General features: G+C 37.4%; 1 protein-coding gene across 1 annotated transcript; it reads left to right on the top strand.

Moving 5' to 3' along the window:
* The first annotated feature begins 3,991 nt into the window (after window positions 1-3,991).
* On the top strand, window positions 3,992-4,591 carry LOC147508512 (uncharacterized). The gene has a single exon (XM_086597197.1). It carries the CDS (start codon window positions 3,992-3,994, stop codon window positions 4,589-4,591), a length of 600 nt encoding a protein of 199 aa, XP_086453323.1.
* The last annotated feature ends 17,216 nt before the right edge of the window (window positions 4,592-21,807 follow it).

Raw genomic sequence — 21,807 nt, 5'->3', positions numbered from 1 at the left:
AGCAAAACATTACAAAAGTCTCCCATAAGACACCATGGTTCTTTAATACTTTTGCCCATGCATACTAATTCCTCCCATAAGACTAGCCTCTCTGATCTGTTATTACTAGCATATATCACCGTCAGCAGGAACTCGTGTTGTACAAACAACATAGTAACTCTACAATGAATAAACTAAGAGTTTTCTACCAGTTTTTGAACTTTAAGCAAACCAGTATTCCAACTCAACCATATTCTACCATAACAATCGCTGGAGTAATTGTTAAGGAACTCCCATGAAGGACAACACATCTGTGATATGACATCAAACTTGTCCATATTCATCTTAGTTTTTAGCAATCCTAAAAATGAAAGTTTATTTTCAATTATGAACTTCTTCAGCTTTATTCTTCTCATTAATACCTCTAATATTCTAACTACTAAAAACTATCATCTATTATTTCTTTTCTTTTTATTACCTGATCGCTTGGCCTTGTGACCGCCCTTTCCTTGAGATTTCTGACCACTAGACTGAGAACTTTGACTCTGGCTCTGGCTCTAAGACTGAGATTGTGCTCATGCTCTTGTGGTGGCAGTTACCAGTAGTAGAGGATACTTCCCCTGGCAGTACTTGATCCTTGAAAAGTTCCTGCTCTGGCTCTGATAGGTTATCCTCCAAGTCCCCTTCCACACTAGCTAGAGTGACAAACATATTTCTACCATTATCATAGTTCTCTAGTTGCTTGCCCAACTGATCATCAGTAACCATTCCTTCTACATTAGGCATTATTGGACCAAAGACATTACTTGGAAAAAGTCAACACTGACCATTAGACTCTTGGTCTTCCCGTGTCGTGAGATTTCTGATAGAGGAAGACACAATAGGAGAGTTCTGTCTTCTGTTACTCCTAGTCACACTTTCCCAGCCTCCAACTGTTATGGTCTGTTCGCTACAAACATTATTCGGATAAGTTCCCACCATCGATGTAGTAGCACCTGCTACTTGTACCAATGTTGCTGGATCTACCCTGTTTGAAGGTTCACTCACATGAAAGTTGTTAGTTCTATCCCCTAACAACCCATTTAACACATTAGAGTGTATATTGTTGGTGCCCGGAGTAACCAACAAAGGTCTAATATTAGTTTGTCTCCTTGGTGTATTGATAATGTCAACTTCCCTCTCAATTGATCCTTCAATCGCCACTACTTGATTTCTAACAATCCCAGTAGCTGTGCTCGGTACATTTCTAGCAATAAGTTTAATATTCTGTGGTGTTAGATCCACAAACAATTGATTAACATTACTTATCTGAACTACAGGTGAGCGAGGGCATGATGGCTGCATTTATGGTACTAAAGTATGAGTTATATTACTCTGTCCACCCTCAGTTTGTACCACTCTTTGATGCCATTGTTCTTCAGCTTCTCTATCACATCTACTTGCTTTATGACCTAATCTGTTAAATATATCACAAACTGGTGGTTTCCAAGGGTACTTAATACCTATTTTCACCACTCTATTACCCACACCAACAGGTACAAATGAAGGGTAGTCAAATGAGCTTGAAATCGTGACACATACCTTGCAAAGTCTAACCTTTTTTTCTTGGATGTGGCATCATCCATACACTGAGGTCCTCCCACCAGGCTCGCAAGAAAGGAAAGACCTTTGGAAGTCCATAACTCCTTTGGAACATTAGACAACTTAACCTATATAGGTATGGTTTGAATCCTGTTGCGAAGAGTCTCTACCTCAACAGACCAAGACCTGATAATGAAAATCTTGCCGGCTATAAACAGTGGTCCTTCTTCTAGTACCATAAGCTTATCTTCTTATAATGCAAATGTCATAAAGAATAGGTCTCTGTCTGTAGTAATCTCCATAGTATCTTTTAGTTTCCATTTCTTAGTCAGAATATTCTTCACATACGGAAATGCCATCCTTTTATCCATAAAATAGCCTACAAGAACATTCTTCCACTCCTCTATTCCTTCTTCTATGATGTCCCTTGGAGCCTGAGCAATTCCATTGTTGTAGCTTGGAGTAAAGTTTCGTAAAGCTGTAGTATTCGTCGAAGAAGAATTACGGAACAACTCACTACATGAAAGAATAGTATGAGCCGTACCTTCCATAAAAGAGCAGGTTAAAACTTTCTCTTCCCCGTTGTGTAGCTGGTTTTTCTTACTACAAAAAGGATGTTTTTATTTTACGTAGATGAGATAAGAATTATCCACCAACCATTACTTATTATTCTAGGTAATAGTTAGGTGCACTAGAACAGGAATAAGCTATGGTAAGTTACTTCCTGTCACCAATAACTTGTCCCCATTATACAGGTTGATAGTTGATAAGTCACTGATGATAGTAAAATTAGTAGAGGGTCACTGCCTCATTGGTTGGGTTAGTTGCTTATACTCTTAGGAGTCTTACGCCGAAAAAGCCATACACATTTTGTGCATGAATTAGACCACAAATTTTTTAAATATAAAAACTATCATAATAAAATATTTCTTTTACATTATGAAAGATACCTAAAAGATCCCAGGCGTATGGGCGGGTCCAAAATCTAGTTACTTTTAAAACTGTTAAACTGTTCTCGAATCGCAAAGAACTGATATGAATAAGATACATAGACTGTACGTACTTGCAATTATTGTATTATGAATTTATATTATCGAGTTCTATATATGTTCAATGGTTTCGAACGGCTATACTGACTATCACCAACTTTTATTTCAGTATTCATTTTTTTTTCTATTTTGTTCACTACGGCATTTCAAGTTTCAACATTTTAATTTATTTATACCGGATGTCGCAGGACAGAAGAACACTCATGTTCAATGCCATAGTCCAAAGTGTCAAGGTGCAGAATTGAGATTAAACATTACAGTCAGTCTTCATTTATTGATCTTACTAAGCGATTGATTTTAATACATAGGGATATACCATCACCTTATTTATAGACAAAATGGCGGTTACAAACTACTAAGTTTATGTATTAATTAGTACTTTCTCTCAGTTTCCGCCACCACTACCTTCACCATATCCCTCACCATAGCCTTCACCGTAACCCTCACTAGACCCAGATCCAGAACCACGGGCACTACCACTACCACGTCCATATCCTGAGCCTTGACCACGACCGGACCCTGAGCCTGCACCAGAACCTCGTCCACTCCCCGATCCTGATCCAGCCCCTGACCCAGCCCCAGAACCTGCACCGGAACCAGCCCCAGAACCTGCACCGGAGCCTGCCCCAGAAGCTGACCCAGAACCCGAACCAGACCCTGAGGCTGAACCACTACCAACTCCTACACCAATAAGTCCAGCACCACTACCTACACTTATACCCAAATTCTTTCTTTCATTAATCCTACATTCAACATCCACAAAAGCCAGGGCAGCAACCAATAATAAGGCTAGATTTATAGGCTTGACGAACCCCATACTTCTTATCTAGGTAAAGAACTATGAGATGCCAGCTAGTTTGAAATAAAGTGCAAAAGATGTACGTAACAAGGGCTTGTCTAGATCGAAAGAAAAAATAGAGAACTTTATCTGTGGCTCACTCTAGGTACACTAGCAGTGGCGAATGAGCGACTGGAGCTCTTAGGATCTCCAATATATAGCTGTGGTTAGGTTTTTCATTTTTTTGCTTAAAGGGTAATTGTATTGATAGGTGCCATGATACCCATATGGTGATCTGGTATAGTACGTGGCCATACCAAAAATAAAGTAAGAATTTGACTCTAGCTAAACAATCTTTATCCATAGATAGTGGGGCGGGTGGCATTTTGTGCGTGCACATTTTGTGGCATTCCTAATACTACTTCCAAAAATTATTGAAAGAAAAAAAGACTACTTCCGAACATATTAATTATGAGAAGTTAAGACAAATTGGGGCTGGGAGTGGTGCGCGAATCCCCTGCTGAGTGGCAGCTTCTATTGCGCATAATTAGATCCAACTTGATCTCGAGTGAGATAATCAGAGTTATGATTTGTGCTACTGTGTATGGGATTTGGAACGAGAGGAATAGCAGGAGCTAGGTTCAGGAACAAAGCTCACACTGCTGATTCGAATAGCAGGTACATCATTGAGAAGATGAAAACTTACTTGCAGCGAGTTATCAAGACCACTGAGGACTCCTCCTCAGCGACAAGGAATTTGATTGCGAGACTTGGAATTGATATTAGCATAAAGCAACGAGCGTATGAGCTAGTTAAGTGGACCAAACCACCATTTGGGTTCGTCAAAATTAATGTAGATGGATCGGTTACTGAAGACTGTGCTGGATATGGCGGTATATTGAGGAACCATGAGGGGTGTCCTATACTCTTATACATAGGTAATGTTAACTTACGATCGGTGATTATCCAAGAGTTAAAAGGAATAGAGGCGGGTCTTCTGGCAGCTCTAAGTGTGAACTGTAATATGATATTGGTTGAATCCGATTCTCTAAGAGCTGTCCAAGTGATAAACAAACATGAGATAAGTCCTTGGTACTGCCTCGATACAGTGGAAGCCATTTGGAGGCTCATGAACCAGTTTGGTTCGGCTAATGTGTCCCACGTGTATAGGGAAAAGAATAGAGCAGCAGATTTGCTTGTCTAGTACTACTCGGGATAGAATTATAAATCGAGGAGTTACTTTTGTTAGCGTGCCTCCACTTACATATGAGTTTAATGTAATAGTGGAGGAAGATGCTATTGGTAAGTTGTACCAAAGAGTTTGATCAATACAGGTTGGGGTCTGCCTAACCCCTCATAAACGTTTCAAAAAAAAAAAAAAAAAAAAAAAAAAAAACTTTAGATTTTATCTTGTGGCTCTAAATACAGAATCCCACTAAGTGGAGTTCCCAGTCTTCCCACAATACATATATCCAAGTATACAACTCAGTACGCCTAAGCCTTCAGAATGATCCTAGGTGGTCTTTTAAGTTAAGTATATATGAACATGCAATGAAGAAGCACCAACTAAACGCGCGTGTATGATTTTAGGGCTTGTGGAGGTTCCACTTACTCTAGTGAATCTTTTCTGACCACAGAAAAGTACATAAAACTGTCTCACCATTTAATAGTTATGGAAGATTGAGTAAGTGGTAAGTGATAGAGCCTCGAGTATAGAGGTAATAATCAATAAATTCCCACGTATACTCCTATGTGTTGGCGCACTATAAATCCCAATTCCCACCCAACTATAAATAGGTGAAAACCTTATAGTACGCATATTCAAATCAAGACATTCTATAATATATTCTCTCCATAAAATTCTAATCTGCTTAATTTGTACGGAAGCCTTATTTGCTACATATATTGGACCGGCTTTAAAGTACTTTGAGGAGCTTCACAATGGCAACAAAGAAGTCACTTGTTTTTGCTTTTCTTGTTATTTTCTTTGCTCTTGTTGTAGAAAGTCGAATTGAGAGAAAAGACTTGGGTCTGGGTACTGGATTGGGAACTGGGGCGGGTACAGGACTTGGTACTGATGGATTGGGAACAGGGGCTGGTACTGGATTGGGAGTTGGTATAGGACATGGTAGTGTATCAACGTCGGGTTCTCTTTCGGGCTCGGGTTCTCTTACTGCTCCTGTTGTAGGTTCTACATCACGTTCTGAATCAAGGTCGGGTTCACTTTCAGCTTCTGGGTCGGGCATTGGCATTGGTTCAGGCTCTGGGTCTGGTGCAGGTTCAGGAGCGGGTTCATCCGCAACCAGTGGAAATTGAAAAGTGTGATGAGATCGTTATGAAACTTAGAAACTATAATACTCAGTGTTCTGTATTATTAATTAGTTAAGAATAAAAAATGGTGATGACTTGATCATTTTGTTGTCCGTTTAGTTTGAATTCTATTAGTACATCTTAGTGGTAATGCTAGGAGAATTGTGACATTATTGTAACGAGGGAAACCAAGTTGACGAAGAATGAAAAATAATGGGGGCTAGAAAAGTGAGAGAGAATTTGTCATACTCTACCTAGAGTTTCATATATCGCATATATAATGCGGATACTTGCTTTTCCAATTAGTTTAGTTACCGTATTTCCGGTTTTAGACCAAAGTTTTAAATCGAAAGGGTACCTGAAAGTTGGACAACCACTTTCTTTTTGTTCTTCGCTGAAAGGGTAAATCGGTAATTTAAAGCATTCTCAGGACTATAAAACTCAAGAAAACAGAGACACCGTTTCGCGGTTTCCCATTTAAAAAAAATGTAAACCGTTCATTCATCTTCTCCGTTCCTGATATTCCCAATTAAAACCTATTAAGTTCGATACTCCTAGGCTGAACGAAGAACACTGAACTATGCAAACACGTTCAAACCCATTTCAGAGAGGCATGTGCACCAGGTGGGCCAAGAACGAGACCGTGCTCACACTTTTCTCTTAATGATAAGAAAATAAAACTAAATGGTTTATAGGACTGAGTAGATGTTTAGCAACATGCTATTATAGCAAACTCACGGTCTTAATCTTGCATAGTTCTTTAATATTGTTTTTTATGTAATTTTTCTTATACTAGGATAAAAGAGCTTGAACAAATTTGATTCATTCTGGAACAAAGCTATCTTGATTTTGGTAATGGTGAAAATGATAGTGTTTGCAGTGAGACTATGGGTGGTGATAAAACAATTTTTTGCTTGTTTTATCATTGTTTTTTTTATAATACATTGCAACAACTTTATTTGTGAAATTTTGAAGGATGTAGAGTTCCTACCAACAATGATAGAAGTCGAACCTGGAAAGCAGGAACCTTTATAAAATGGTGAAGACACTGATTTTGTAGCCGTTGATCCTTTGATATATTTCATTGTACATTATATAAAAAATAGTTTGTACTTCTATTGGTTGCAATTTTGATTGAGAAGATTGTAAGGACTGCCCTGATGTAAGAAAAATATAAGTACTTTAAAGGTTTAATCTAAATTCAAAACTTCTCAAGCGTGTGCAACACTCCCATAGCAAATCCCACCCTCCATTCATATTGAACAAGCTGGTAGTTGTACTAGGAAATGTATGTGAATCCATGCTTTGAATGGGAGTTGACATACTTTCTTAAATGTCAATAAGGTTTGCTAAGAAGTGTAATTTTCTTAATACATTAGTGTCTTTGCATTTGGAAGTGGTGGCCAGAACCTTCTTCTGTGTGTATTCATTCTCCTTTAATGGTGGTTATGTGCAAATTGAAATCAGGTAAGAAGAAGCTATTTTCCAATTCCATACCAGGCCATAAGGTTAGACGTTCAACAAGATTTCACGATCATGCAGTAGACGTTTGTAAGTCTATTTTCCTTCGTATATATGACAAGATGTCCTCCTATACTCTTGGATTTGATTGTGTTTGGTTATGTAGCATATTGGAAGTCCGTGTTGTAGTTCACCATTGGTTTAATCACTATTGTGGAATAATATTTATTAATTTTTAATATGTACTGGATTTTATAAGTCACCACTTATGCTAATAATATACTGAGCTTAGTGCTTTATTTTTGGAATGGAATTTGGAGCGGGGTATGATTTCCCGTTAACTTAAGATACACATGTAGTGATGGGAAAATGTTGATTGGTGATGGATTCATTCAATAGGGAACTGCAGTATTTGATGATGTGGCCTTCCATGACGACCTTAGCTATGGGAAAGACTTACCCAATTTTCACTATGGGTGACGAAATCATTTGGATGATCTTGATTATTTTTATTTTAGATGCAATTTCAGATTTAAAGTAAAATATTTAGTGTGTATTGTGTAACCTTATTCTACTGTAAACAAATTTGTTTGCACTTTTTTTAGTGAATTTCAGTTTCGGTAATACTTTTGCAGGTTGTTGTTTCGTATTTTATTGGGAAAGCCGAAGCTATGAGAATACAAATAACAAGTTATTGTTATCCGTGCAAGGACGAAGAGATCGAGATGGTATGCAGCTTTAAGGTAACAAGATCATTTGTTTATCCAATAGTAGATTGATTAGTGTTTTTCCCTCTTGAGAATATTATCACCAGCCTACAAACACCATTAGATCCATTTTATGAGTGGGTGTAAGGTCTCACATAGAGCAAAGTTTCTTTATAGCAAATTACCAAACACATAACTCAAAATATTACCATAAGATTTAAAATTTGTTAATGAGCATGGCTTCACATTGTTCAACACTTTGGTTTGTTATTGGGTAATGAGTGAAAAGGTGTGTTGAATTAGCTCCCAAGTTATTCACGTGTCGTTGCAATTAGAACCAGGTGCTTATGGTGGAAGTAAATGGACATTTACAATTCTATTGTAAGGATAAAGCTCTCTCTCTTTCTTTGCTTTGTTTTGTCACTAAGTCTCTATTGTTTTCTTTTAAATGTGTTTGTATTGCCACAAGAGATAACCCGGAGTAAACTAACCAGTTTTCCTTTTGATTGCGTAAAGATTATTCTTTTGACATCTTCTTATCAACGGCGATTGCATTAGTGAATGTGTAACAAACCATAATGAGGCTCTTACGTGTCTTATGTTTTTTCTTTCTCTTTCAATGGCAGTGCCTTTTCGAATGCCACTTATTAGTCATATTTAGAGAAGAAAATGGTATTCTTTGTCGGGGATTGGTTCATGTATATAAGATATTGTCTGTCTAGCTTCAGTTTGTTCAAGTTGAAGATGTGAATATATAGGTAATCCCTCAAAATTAACTGAAGTAAAATTTGATTATAATGCCTATTGATAGCAACAAATTGGCGCACAAGGGAGGTTGGGACGTTGGGTCTAGGTTAAAGGGACAAATAACTTCATAGATAAAGCCTTTAATATACTATCAACCAAGTGTACTTCTGTAGATGGGCTTAGGTGTGTGCAAAACCGATATAGGTAATCGATTTAGGAAACTTGGAACAAGATGTGTGTATTTAGTATTCCATACGTTGATGAAGCACAATGAATGAATTGATATCCATTAAAAAACAAGATTACTCGCCTTATTCCAAGTGTTACATATCTAAAATAATATTGTTAAGATAAATACATGTTATTTCTTACCTTTCCCATCTAATTTATATGTGGTTTGCAAGTGATAAGCGCCCAAAACTGTAATATTAAACCCCGAGAGATATAGCATTTTGGTCGATTATGTGTTTAATAATCATGTAATAATTATATTTTCATACTTTTGCAGGTTTCCGCAGTTAACATGAATATAATGATAAAACATGCATTGAAGTACGGGAATACTGGAATATTTGAAGTTTCCCACTCAACTCCAGTGAAGCCCAACAAAGTCCGACTAGAGCGAAGTTTCCAAAAAGAACAAAACCGGTCTTGAAGCGGGTCCACATATAAAGAAGCAGCAAACTTCCGAAGCTCACATCTGATAAATCTGGATGCCGACGTTGGCTAGTGAAACTGCCATAGCAACCTGGGTGACGAACTCTACGCAAAGACAGAAAGTTGTAAAAATACCAAAATCAGCGCCGCCACTGGACCCACTCTGCGGGCCTAAAGGCATGACGAGTTAGCATAGGTAGGTGGCAAGTGATTGTCACAATTTTGTGCCACCTCGCAATATGGAAGACACGTACCAATTCAAAGCAGGTGGTTTGAATTGAAATTGGGTAAAAGACAAAAACTTAATAAGGTAAAAGACAAGGCAAATTAAACTAAGTAAAGACAAAACTTTGTTATTCAAAGTTTTGAACGTCTCAATTCAATAAGAGACAAAACCCAATTAATCCTTCACAAGGGGCCTCTTGCCTATATATATGAGGGGATAGTCTTCATTATTCGGCCTTCAGCATTTTCATGCTCTAGCCTCCGTTTAGCAGTTAGTTAGTTTTTATTTCAGCACTTACATTCTGTCATTTTCATTCCAGCAGCTTAAATACTGTAAGTCATTTTACCCTTAATAACAGTAATTTCTTTTCTAGTTTAATTCATGTCCTGCATTTATTTACTTAATGTATACAACAAGTTTTATTATTCCTTCAATGACCATGAGCTAACCCCCCCCCCCTCAGGGGGAAGGTTATGCTACTCGTGTAAGAATCTGGATTGACTCTTTAATGTTCTAGAATCACTGCTTAAGAATTAGGCATAGATTAGACATCTGGTCCCAAAATGACTGAGACTGTACAAAGTTGGAGGCCGATGCTCGAAGCAGTCTCGTCTTACCCAAAGTGTCTCTCGCGATGACTCTATGGTGTCGATGACTCTCCAATTTGTCCAGCTGATGTGGAATCGAGCCAGGAGCTGAAATGATATTCCAGAGATGAAATATTAGTTCAATTCCTTATGCTAGTGCGATGCGGCTCAGAGATGTGGGCATGCGCTAGGGATCAATACTCGATGCCGCCTCCAAACACGAGACGAATTAAAGATGTAGTGATGTGGTAATATAAATTGTTGAAAAATGATTCTTGCATGAGTATGATTAACTCTCTCCCTGTTTCTCTATTTTTGTTTATCTACATCAAAATCACCGTAGTAATTTACATTATTTGCATTACCGTTAATTTAATTAAACCAACTAAAAAACCTAAAATCCTACTCACAAAAAGTTATAATTCCAGTTGTGAACCGTTCCGGGCCCTAAGGTTTGGACGATCCCTTACTCGACCTATCCTACCAAACCCACGTGAGTAAGATAACTTGACTAAAACGTACGACTATACGGACTTTGGACTTTGGACTTTGGTCTTCGGACTTAAGAAACTAAGTAATAAAACCAATAAACATGAATAAGTGTTTTTATCAGCACGCAAACCTAGAGTTCAAGTGTTATCTTGGAATGGCATTCTCTGACTTGGTCGTTGTTTAGAAAAATAGGAAGCTACTGAAAATAGTTCACTGAGCTGTCTGATTATATCATACTATACTCTGGAAATGGACTATTAGGAGAAAGGAGACGATTTATGAAGTCATCTCAATTATTAACTAATATTTGTTATATACAAGTACTACTGACCTGTCAATTTGGCGCGATATATGCTATGTACTTAATAGTTCAACTAAGTCAGTTATACTTTCATTTCTTCTTGCCACTAAGTTCAATTTACTTATAGATTGAAAGTTTTATCATGTCAGAAATTGAAGTGATTATTTGCAAGTTCTGCCCTATCCTAATATAGTTTTGCAGTTTGCTGCTACTCGGTGATACGCTATGTAGGAGTACGTGCATGCTTCGAAGAAATTCTCTTAATGAAATGTGCCAACAATAACAACTTTTGGTGGATGCAAATGATGGAACATGCATATGGTCTTTCTATTGTTATGAACTCGAGGAAGGTCAATAAGAACACATTGGTACCTATGACGCATGGATACGGGTATCGATACTGATACGACAACATTGGTTCAGGATCGATACGACTTTTTTTGAAAATCTATGATACGGGTCGATCAAGATAGGGATAGGGATAGGGAATATAAATATAAAATTCATAGAAAAAATAGAATTTTAATGTGATTTCGAATATAAGGCCGTGGTCTAATTATTGATTAGCAACAAAGTATGTATCAATTCCTTTTCATCTTTCTCTATTCTTTTGTTCCATCTATAAGAATGATTATTGGTGGTTTTTTTTTTTTTTTTTTTTTTTTTTTTTTTACCATCTTATAAGAATGAATTACTCTCAAGAAGGATCTTAGAATATTTGATGAAACTAAACTCTTGCATGTTTCAATTTACGGTATGTTCTTATTATGCTAAAGCTTGCTATTTTGGAAGATTATTTCAGCTGTCATTCTATAAACAAGTAATCATATCTTATAGTTTTAGTACGCCACTATAATGTTTTGTGCATATACAAGTTCATTTTTGTTATCATGTTGTTCTTTCGTTTCATATGGTGCGAGGACGTCATTGTTGGACTGGTGGAATGATCAGCTCCCAAATGTGCGTTTTATTAACCTTACAATACTGTATTACAACTCTTATTATATTTAATGAAAAGATAACTCATAGCTTTTATTGCCTTTTTCAGGTTACAAAGAATTGCTAACCACTTATCATGAAAGTTGCGTCTTAGCACCAAAAGGAGCCTTAATCACGCTTATTATGAAGACCAGAAGTTGCTATGAAAAAATGCTGAAAAAGTCAAAGTCAAGGGTCAAAGTCAAAGGTCAAATCCCTTAACTCAGAAGACCAGAGATGGATGTCCTTATCACAAAATATGACATTCTCCAAAACCTATCTTGATCAAGAAGAAATAAAAAAGCAAAAGTAAAAAGTAAAGGGTGAGGTGTCTCAAATGTAATGGAGAAGGGAAAATCAGTTAAAAGCATAAAGTAGGGGTATATAAACTAAAAGTTAAGGAAAGAGAATGCACCAAGACTTAATCTAGTGTCATGTAGGATTTATTTTTCAAGTCTTTTTTCATTCAACTATTTCTACTTTATTGTTCTTCATTTAATTCTTTTTATTTTGCTTTGTTATTCAATAAATTAATCTTCTTTTTGTTGTTCTTAGTTCCAATCTTTCATTTCAATCCTTCCTTTCAATGTTTGTGTTATTTCAATCTTCAAAACAACTTAAGTTTTCAATGTTCTTCATAACTAGAAACCAATACAAGTCCTAAACTAAGAGTTTACCTTCCTTTCTTCAACTCCCAACATTTAAACTCTAAACATTCTATGGTGAAACACATCAAAATCTTTGAGATACTCCAAACTAGTCTACTTCAAATGGTGTCGCCGTTATGGATTGAAGGAGAAAGAGTGCTTGGTTGAGCATCTAAGGAGGAAGCACCATTCTCACCTTTCCATTTCTTATTTTTCTAATTTTCGTTGTTTTATTTCGTTGTTTTTCATTACTGACTTACTCTTCTACAAATCCAGGTTCAATTGAAGTTGAAGAGGAGCTGAAGCTGTGGTTGAAAACCGACACAACTTGAACAGAATCCTAGACAATTGAAGTAGACTAGGTTAGAGTATCTCAAAGTTTGTTTTTGATGTGGTTCATCCTAGATTGTTTAAAGTTTGAATGATGGGAGTTTGAAGGAATAAGGTATACTCTTAGTTTAGAACTAGTTTAGTTTTTTAGTTTATGAATGAAAAACATTGAAAGTTTAAGTTGTTGAAGATTGAAATGACTCAAAACATTGAAAAAAATTATTACAATGAAAGATTTAACAAAGATAGATTCATTGATTGAAATAAAGCAAAATAACAAGATTGAAATGAAAATAAATGAAGAACAATAAAGTAAAAGACTTGAAAATGTAAAAGACTAGAAATTACATCCTACATGACACTATATTAAGTCTAGGTGCATTTCCTACTCCTACAAACCAAATGGTTTGAACCCTAAATGTAATGGATGTCTTCTCTCTCCTTCACTTTTAGATTATTTAACCCTACTTTTTACCTTTTACTGATTTGCCCTTCTCTATTATATTTGAGACACCTCACACTTCACTTTTTGCTTTTACTATTTGATTTCTTCTTGATCAAGATAGGTTTTGGAGAATGCCATATTTTGAGATAAGGACATCCATCTCTGGTCTTCTGAGTTGAGGGCTTTGACCTTTGACTTTGACTTTTTCAGCACTTTTTTATAGCAGCTTCTGGTCTTCATAATAAGTGTGATTAAGACTCCTTGTGGTGCTTAGAAGCAACTTTTATGATAAGTGGTCTGAAATTATCTGTAACTTGAAAAAGACAATAAAAGCTATGAGTTGTCTTTTTATTAAGCATAAGAAGGGTTGTAATGCAGTAATATAAGGGTAATAAAATGCACATTTGGGAGCTGATCACCACCCCCAAATAGCATCTTGCTTGTCCTCAAGCAAGGATGAGAGAAAAAACTAAGATCACAAATGAGTGATTTATTATAAGTTATACTAATCTCATTTCGCAGAGTGCGATTGCATTGACCATATGCAACAAGGCCTTAAACCACTAGAAATTCCTTAGTGGACGAGCTTTAAGCCTCGTGAGAGTTTTCTAGTGGAGGTACTCACAAACTTCTTCTATTTAGTACAAAAGGTCTTGTTTCCTTATTTATTCTCAGAAGTCCATACATCTCATTAGCGGGGAATAAGAACAAGCTCCTTTGAACTTAGAATAACATATGTACATTAATTTAATAATCTAGAGATAAACATGCAAAACATGAGCAATAAAATGCAAAAGCAGGGTTGTTTCCGAGACTTTTGGAGAGCGTCCTTAAGGTGGGTTCTCACAGGGGTGTGTTGCAATCACAACTCTATGATAGATTCACTCAAAGTTCTTTCTCTCAAGTGTAGCGGCCACTTATATCCCTTGCATACTCAAATGATGTCCAAAGAAATCGGGGTCGATTGATCAGGCTTGCCACTTACTATCACACCATCTTATTCCTAATTGAGTTAGAGGTCTTTTATTAGGAGTTACGGGGCAAAGGTGATGGTTTAGAAAGAAAAAGGAAGGGAAAACAAAATTTGATAAGTTGAGAAACTAGGTCTTCAAGATACTTGTAACCAGAGAAGAACTTCGTTTTGTTCTTTGCTTCGAATTGTGATATATTCTTTTAGCCCTTTGGCTTTGTGACTCCATATGATTTTGAATTTTTGGGAGTTCTAATTTTGATTTTTGATAAACACCCAAAACTATAATATAAACGCTGTAGAGACATAACATTTTGGTTAAATATGTGTTTAATAAATGTAAATTAATTATATTTTTGTGCTTTTACAGGTTCGGCATTCAAACGACAAAATACAAGCAAAACCTGTGTTTTAGCACATAATACGGTCTAATAAAGCTTGGTCTTGAAATATTTCGTCTCAGCCGTTTAAAGCTCACAGACGCCAAAATAAAGCTCATGGACTCAATGGGCCAGAACAAGTCAATAGTACCAAAACGTCAACCAAATTCTAGTGCTCATATCTTCTTATTCTGATCGAACTCCAAATTCTGCAAGTGACTTGCCTAGAAGATTAATGCAACATGCTCTATCTAATGCCAAATTTTGCAAAAAGTCAACTTTTGGGTCTCACTGGTAAAAGCTACGGGTCCCACCACAAAATGGGCCCAACCATGGAAAGGTCCTTGAAACAAGTCAAAAGAACAAAGCTAAGCCCCTAAGCCAGCAAACGGAGTCATTTCTGGGTCAAGACATGGTCAAATAGACCTAAAACAACCCGAGAATCAGGAGAAAGTTCAAACAACGACATCTTCCGTCTCCTAACTCTGCTTGAAGCATATGACCTTTCAAAATGGTCAGCGCAGAAAACTCTACACAACGGTATATTGCTTCTGCAAAATGGTCGTATGGGTTGAAATTAGAGATAAAACCAAGCACATTACTATTCATCAAAGACGACGTAGATATTTTAGATTTTTTATTATTTAACTTTTTGTAAAGTCAAAAGATGAATAGTTTCAAATAGTGTCAAATAGTGTTGAATAGTGTCAAATAGTGATTACTATTTCATAAAGTCAAAAAGTTGAATAGTGATCAAATCTCAGTCGTTTGATCAGATTTCTGAGATTCGATCACGACCGTCCATTCAACTATAAATAAAAGGGTCTAGGTTTAGTTTTTTCTATGGAATGGTTAGCATTCCATCAGTAGGAGTAGAGTTAGATTTACTACTTTCTAGTGTAATTTTACTGCTTTCTAGATTAATTTACTGCTTTATGTTTTAAATTCATTTACTGCTTTCAGTTTTCAATTTCATTTTACTACTTTCTAATTTCTAATTTTGTTTTCAGTCTCTAAATCAATTAGGAAATAGAAAAATCTCAAAATGCTTTCAAGATCAACTCAAACTTTCTCTCTTCCACTTTTTCACTTAATCACGTGATCGAATTAATAATTTATGTTTATAAATAAACATTTGCAATTTTATTGAAATGTGAACGAAATGAAAAACCCGACCGCTGTGTTACACATAGATCAATTGTGCCGCTGCATTTTCAGTAAAATTAGCAAAATAATTAATTTGATCACATACATCAATCATCAAATTCATTTCTTCTCCCTCCACATAATTTTCATTTTCCACACTTAAAAAAAAACCAAAAACACACCCATCTTTTTCTTTTTCTTTCTCTTTCTCTCTTCTTCCCCTCACTTTTATTTCTCTCTCCACTCCTTTCCTTCTTCTTCTTCTTCTAATCAACGTCACCTCATCTCGCCCCTAAATTCTCTTATTCTTAACAATTAAATTCTACTTCTAATCACGATTTCCTTTTATTGAAGGTACTGCTACTGCAACTGGATTGGAGTTGGGTGGAGACGAAGGTGTCTGGTCGGGCCTGATCGATGGTGAAGTCGTGAGACGAGAGTGTGCTCTGTTTTGGCGGTGTTGGAGTTCCTGTAAAAAGTGAGGAGGTGGTGATGATAACGTTGTGTAGACCTGTGGTAGTGTCCTTGACCTCCACTAGGGCGTCTGTGGCCTCGAACCACCAGTGTTGCATGATCCTAGTGACTAGCATTGGTAGAGGATAGCGGTAGACTTCTTAGGTTACAGCCTACAACCTGCTAGTCTCAGCCAAGCCTTCTGATATTGGTAAGGCGATGCTCCATATTCTATGGATTCTTCAAGAGCAGAAGTCCACTGAGATATTGCCAACTGATTCCTTCGCAGCGAACTCTATAACGCATAGTGAGACTTAATGTTTTTCACCCTCAAGAAAAGTCTCTACCATCATCACATCGATGGTCTTGCTGTCTAGGGACTGTTTTGTCTGAACATAAGCCTTCAGAGGAATCCCCATAACTCCACTCACCACCTCCTTGGTGAGCTCAAGCGAGTGATCATCCTTGACAACCGTGATGCGGTCATCCTCCCCTCTAAGCATGCAGTTATAAAATGAAAGAGTAAGAGAGGGAGAATAAGCCTCACAATCCAACAAAACCAAGGGTTCCCATCCTCTTCTTCTAATCTCAGCCTTGAAGTGCACTTCAAATAGATCGGAATTGAAGAGGTTTTGAAAATTTTGCTCTAGCACGATTTTGAGAACTCGAGCCATTTAGAGTAGGGGTTGATAAAATTGGGGTTTTGAGTTTGAATGAGGGTTGAAAATGGAGTAGGTTGTAAAAAAATTGGGTGGTGGTGTGTAGGGGTGAACGGGTGGTCGCAAGCAAGAAGAGGGCGGTCGTGAGCTAGTTTAGGCGGCTAGGGTTGGGGATTTTTGTGAGGAAGAAGAGGAATGTGGGCGGTCGTGTGGGCTAAGCCAATTAATGGCACGTGCCTTGCACATGCCTTTTAAGGAAAATGAAATTTTGTCCAAGCCCAAATGAAATCAGGAAATCCGATTTTGTCCTCAGTACCTTGCCAACTTCAAGAGCCGATTCGCGCTTCGTTAAATACAAAAAGACTAAACCCCTCACAACCGAACAAAACAAAAAGACCAAACCACTCATCATGTCATGAACATAAATACCTCACCATGCAATTTCTTTCTAAACTTAAATCATACAGATGTCACATATCCCTTGATCATAAACATATCATCACTTCAGCCAAAAGAAGTATGTGCTTTCAATGTACCAAATACACCATGGAGACAACATCCAAACTTCGCATGGACGAACATTCTACAAAACCAACCACCTCCAGGTTTCAACAAACCACCAACTACATTCAGACAAGGACAAGGTACCTATAACAATCAGAACAAAGCATTGGTTACATCCCATTTTAAGCAGAACTACCAAAACCCACCTATCAACAACCACAGAGACCTAATTCACATTACACCATCAACTAGCGTCCAAACAGATAAGCCAACCGAAATAATACTATTTGTCATGCAATAACAAACCCAAATACTAGCATCCATGCAACAATGTCTGAACTTGTTAGCTAAAGACAAAACCCAAAAAGGTGTGTTCCCGGACAAGTTATTCCAAACCCTAAACCAACAAACACAGCTTTTGAAGCAACAAGTGACGTAAACGAAGCCGGAGCACTAAAAACTCTTTCTTAATCATCTCATCTACAAGGATTAAATCATCTTTTCTGATGTATTCCTTCCCCATTCCATTCCATCTTTTGCTTTAAGGGAATACATCAATAAGGTAACCGGACCCTCCATTCGGAGTGTGTGGTTGTAAGTGCCGGAGCCTTAATCCATATATATCTCGCATATTCTTTGTAAAACACTTTTTACTCGTCATTTGAGTAAGTGTTAACCTGTGGAGTTAGTATACAAATTTTCTTTTCTTTATTTTACATTTCTTTTTGAAAAAAAAGTTGTTTTACACAATAGTTAAGTGATTTTCCAAAAACAAAATGGGCAATGGATTTTACACAGACCAACCCCTAGAACAACGCAATCTAGGGGCGGTTTGAGATCAATTTTGCTTAATAAGGGTTACCTATATCACCAAGCTATTCACCCGAGTCCGGACATTTTACGTCTTGCGCAGGAAATCCCCTAACTCGCGTAGCTGATGCTCTGTCTGTCTAGATTGGGTTCGCCACAGAGTCGACATGAAAGTTGTCTGAGATTATTTGTTATGGTTTATTTTTAAGAAAAAAAGTATTAGCTTCTAGAATCATAGCTTTTGAGTACGAGTTTCTTAACATATTTCTCCATACTTTTCAAAAGTAGAGGATATAAAAATGAAAATTATACGCCCCGGACTAACCAAAATGATATATGTTTCATGTATAACTTTACCTTCTTGTCAAAACCTCTATATGGTTAGAGATATCTTTTTATTGAGAAAACCAATTGTTAAAAAAAAAAAAAACTATTGTTTTTATGGCCTGGCTTTTGTGATTTGCAGTGTCGTTTAGCGACGCTTCCATTGCGCCTTGGTGGGTTAGGTATCTATTGTGCCTCTGATGTCTCTGCTTTTGCTTTTGTGGCCTCCCGTTTTCAGACTTTAGAGCTTGAACCACATTCTTAGGAGTTGGTGCCTATGGGTGAGATCCATTGTGCATTGTATCTGTCTTCCCGATTTTGACCTTGATTCTCTGGCTGTGAATGATACCGTCCCTTTAAAACCACAAAAAGTTTTGGCGGAAGCTTTCTACAGTAAGATTGTTGCTAGTCTTGAGAGGGAGTTCATGTTCTCTACTCATCAGAAAGCAATCATTGGATGCTTGCAGTCGGAACATGCAAAAGATTTTCTACTTGCTATTCCGATGGAGGGACTTGGACAGCGTATGTCACAGGTGGAGTATCGTGCCATTCTCAGGTACCGTCTTATGATTCCTCTGTACTCTAACGGTTGTCTTTGCCCTGTATGCAAAAAAAGTATATTAGATGCTTTTAGGGACCATGTAGCACATTGTAGACATTTTCTTGGTTTTAAATACCGACATGATCATGTTATAGACATTTTGTGTGATGCATTTTGGAGGGTTGGGCTACAAGTGAAGAAAGAGGCTCCTGTTAACTTTCTCACTGATCCAAATGAGGGCAGATCTACACTTCGGCTTGTGGATGTCTTGATTTATAGTTGGTTCGAGGGAAAACATGCATGTGTCGATGTAACTGGAGTCTCTCCTTTGGTAGGGTTGGGAAATGGTGACTTTGAGGTAGGAGAAGCTGCTAAGAGGGTAGCAACAGGGAAGATGGAGAAGCATGGGGAAGCTTTTAGGGATAACCAACATTGTTTTATTCCGTTCAGTTTTGACACTTTTGGGTTCTTAGAACAACAGTCTGTTGAGCTACTCAAGAGACTTCAAAAAGTTATGGACAGTAACATTATGATAGTGGTTCTAACGAGTTTGTTTTTAGAAGGATAGGATTTTCTATTCAGAAAGGACTTGCGGCACAACTTGTTGCACGCTTATCATAATTATTTATAAAATTCGTTATCATTCATTATCAATAAAATTTCCACTTAAAAAAAAAAAAAAAAGACGAGGTGTCTCCAAACGAGAATTAAACAAATAGAATAACCCAAAGTGATACTATTATCTATTTAATTCTATCTTTTGCCTCCATTACTCTATTTTGTCTCGAGAATCTGACGTTAAAATACTCAAAGTAGCTTGTACAAATTTTCAAAAATTTTCTTTTCATAAAAATCTTTCCCCTTACTTTTAAAAATCTTTTCCCCTTCTCAATCTCTTTTTTTTCTAAAAAATTTCAAAAATGTCTTCTGTAACGAACAAAAACCCGCCACCTAGCAAAGACTGATGGATAAGTTTCTATGATTGTGTGCAAGCACTTTCTAGAGAACTACAGCTGAAAATATGGACACATATATCGAAAATCATTCTTGGTTTAGGTAAGAGTTCATACGCACGTAAGAGACGAGTTATGAGGGAAGGTTGGTACTCGAACTGTCAAACACCAACTTGCCCTGGTCTTCAACCTCATACTGAAAATTTATTTTTCAAAATTTTCATGTGCCAGCCACTTGCTCATCGAGCATAGCTGAAGAGAGTAATCCAACCATCTGGTTGGGATTAACTCTAGTTTTCAAAAACTTCATGTCTTGGGAATCTGACTTAAAACGACCCATCTTTTTAAAATTTCAGTCAAACTTATTCAAAACCCAAAAAAATTAATTAAAATTTTCCTTCTACTGTTTGTATATATTTCCCTACAGTCTCTTTTTTTTTTTTTTCTCTCATCTATTTTTTATCCACCGTTGGATATGAGTGTACCCTATATTTTCGTGTGGAATTTTTGATGCTGATCATTTCGGTACCTCGACGAGTAACAAAGTGCGGATCGGCTCTTGAAGTTGGCAAGGCACTGAAGACAAGATCGGAATTTCCTGTTTTCATTTAGGCGTGGGCCAAAATTTCATTTCACTAAAAAAAAGGCACGTGTGAGGCACGTGCCATCAACCCTATATCACCCACGCGACCGCCCAACCTCCCATCTTCTTCCTCACAAAATTCTAAACCCTAGCTGCACCATCCAGCTCGCAACCGCCTGCTCACCCATACACACCACCACCTAATTTTTTCATAGCCTACTCCATTTTTAACCCCCATTCCAACTAAACACCTCAATTTTATCAATCCCTACTCTAAATGGTTCGAGTTCTTAAAATCATGTCAGAGCAAAATTTTCAAAACCTCTTCAATTCCGATCTATTTGAAGTGCACTTCAAGGCTGAGATTAGAAGAAGAGGATGGGAACCCTTGGTTTTGATGGAAGGTGCGAGTTATTCTCCCTCTCTTACTCTTTCATTTTATAACCATATATATAGAGGGGAGGATGACCGCATCACGGTTGTCAAGGATAGTCGCTCGCTTGAGCTCACCAACGAGGTGGTGATTGGAGTTATGGAGATTCCTTTGAATGCTTATGTTTAGACGGAACAGTCCCTAGACAACAAGACCATCGATGTGATGATGGTAGAGGCACTCCTCAAAAGAGTGAAAAACCCCAAGTCTCACTACGTATTTCAGAGTTCGCAGCGAAGAAATCAGTTGGTAGTATCTCAATGGCCATCCTACAACCTGCTAGGCTCAACTAAGCCTAATGATATCGGTAAGGCAATGCTCCATATTTTATGGATTCTTCAAGAGCAGAAGAACAACTTCTACATCGTCACCTTCGTTTGGGAACAACTCTGTAAACCCAAGAAGTCAACCTCTGCTCTACCAGTGCTGGTCACTAGGATCATGTAACACTGGAGGTTTGAATCCACAGATGCTCTAGTGTAGGTTAAGGACGCTACTATAGATCCTATCTATGCCCACTACGTCTAGAAATTCTGGCTTCCACCTGCCACCAGAGCCGTCGAGCAAGCACGCCCTACTGAGAAAGTGGATTACTTCACTAAAGATGTCACTTGATAGTTCACTCAGCCGAATTCACTTCCTCCATAGAGGCTAGAGGATTCTACATTCATACCTCCACCAGCTCAGGCAAACACAGGGAGTCATCATGGCGGAACAACACACCCTCAGAGAAGAGTAGCAGTCCTTCCAGCAGGAGCATTTACATTTTAGCACAG

The sequence above is a fragment of the Coptis chinensis genome, chromosome 3, assembly GCF_015680905.1.
Source record: "Coptis chinensis isolate HL-2020 chromosome 3, ASM1568090v1, whole genome shotgun sequence".
NCBI lineage: Eukaryota > Viridiplantae > Streptophyta > Magnoliopsida > Ranunculales > Ranunculaceae > Coptis > Coptis chinensis.
This window is presented reverse-complemented; position numbering and strand designations above follow the sequence as displayed.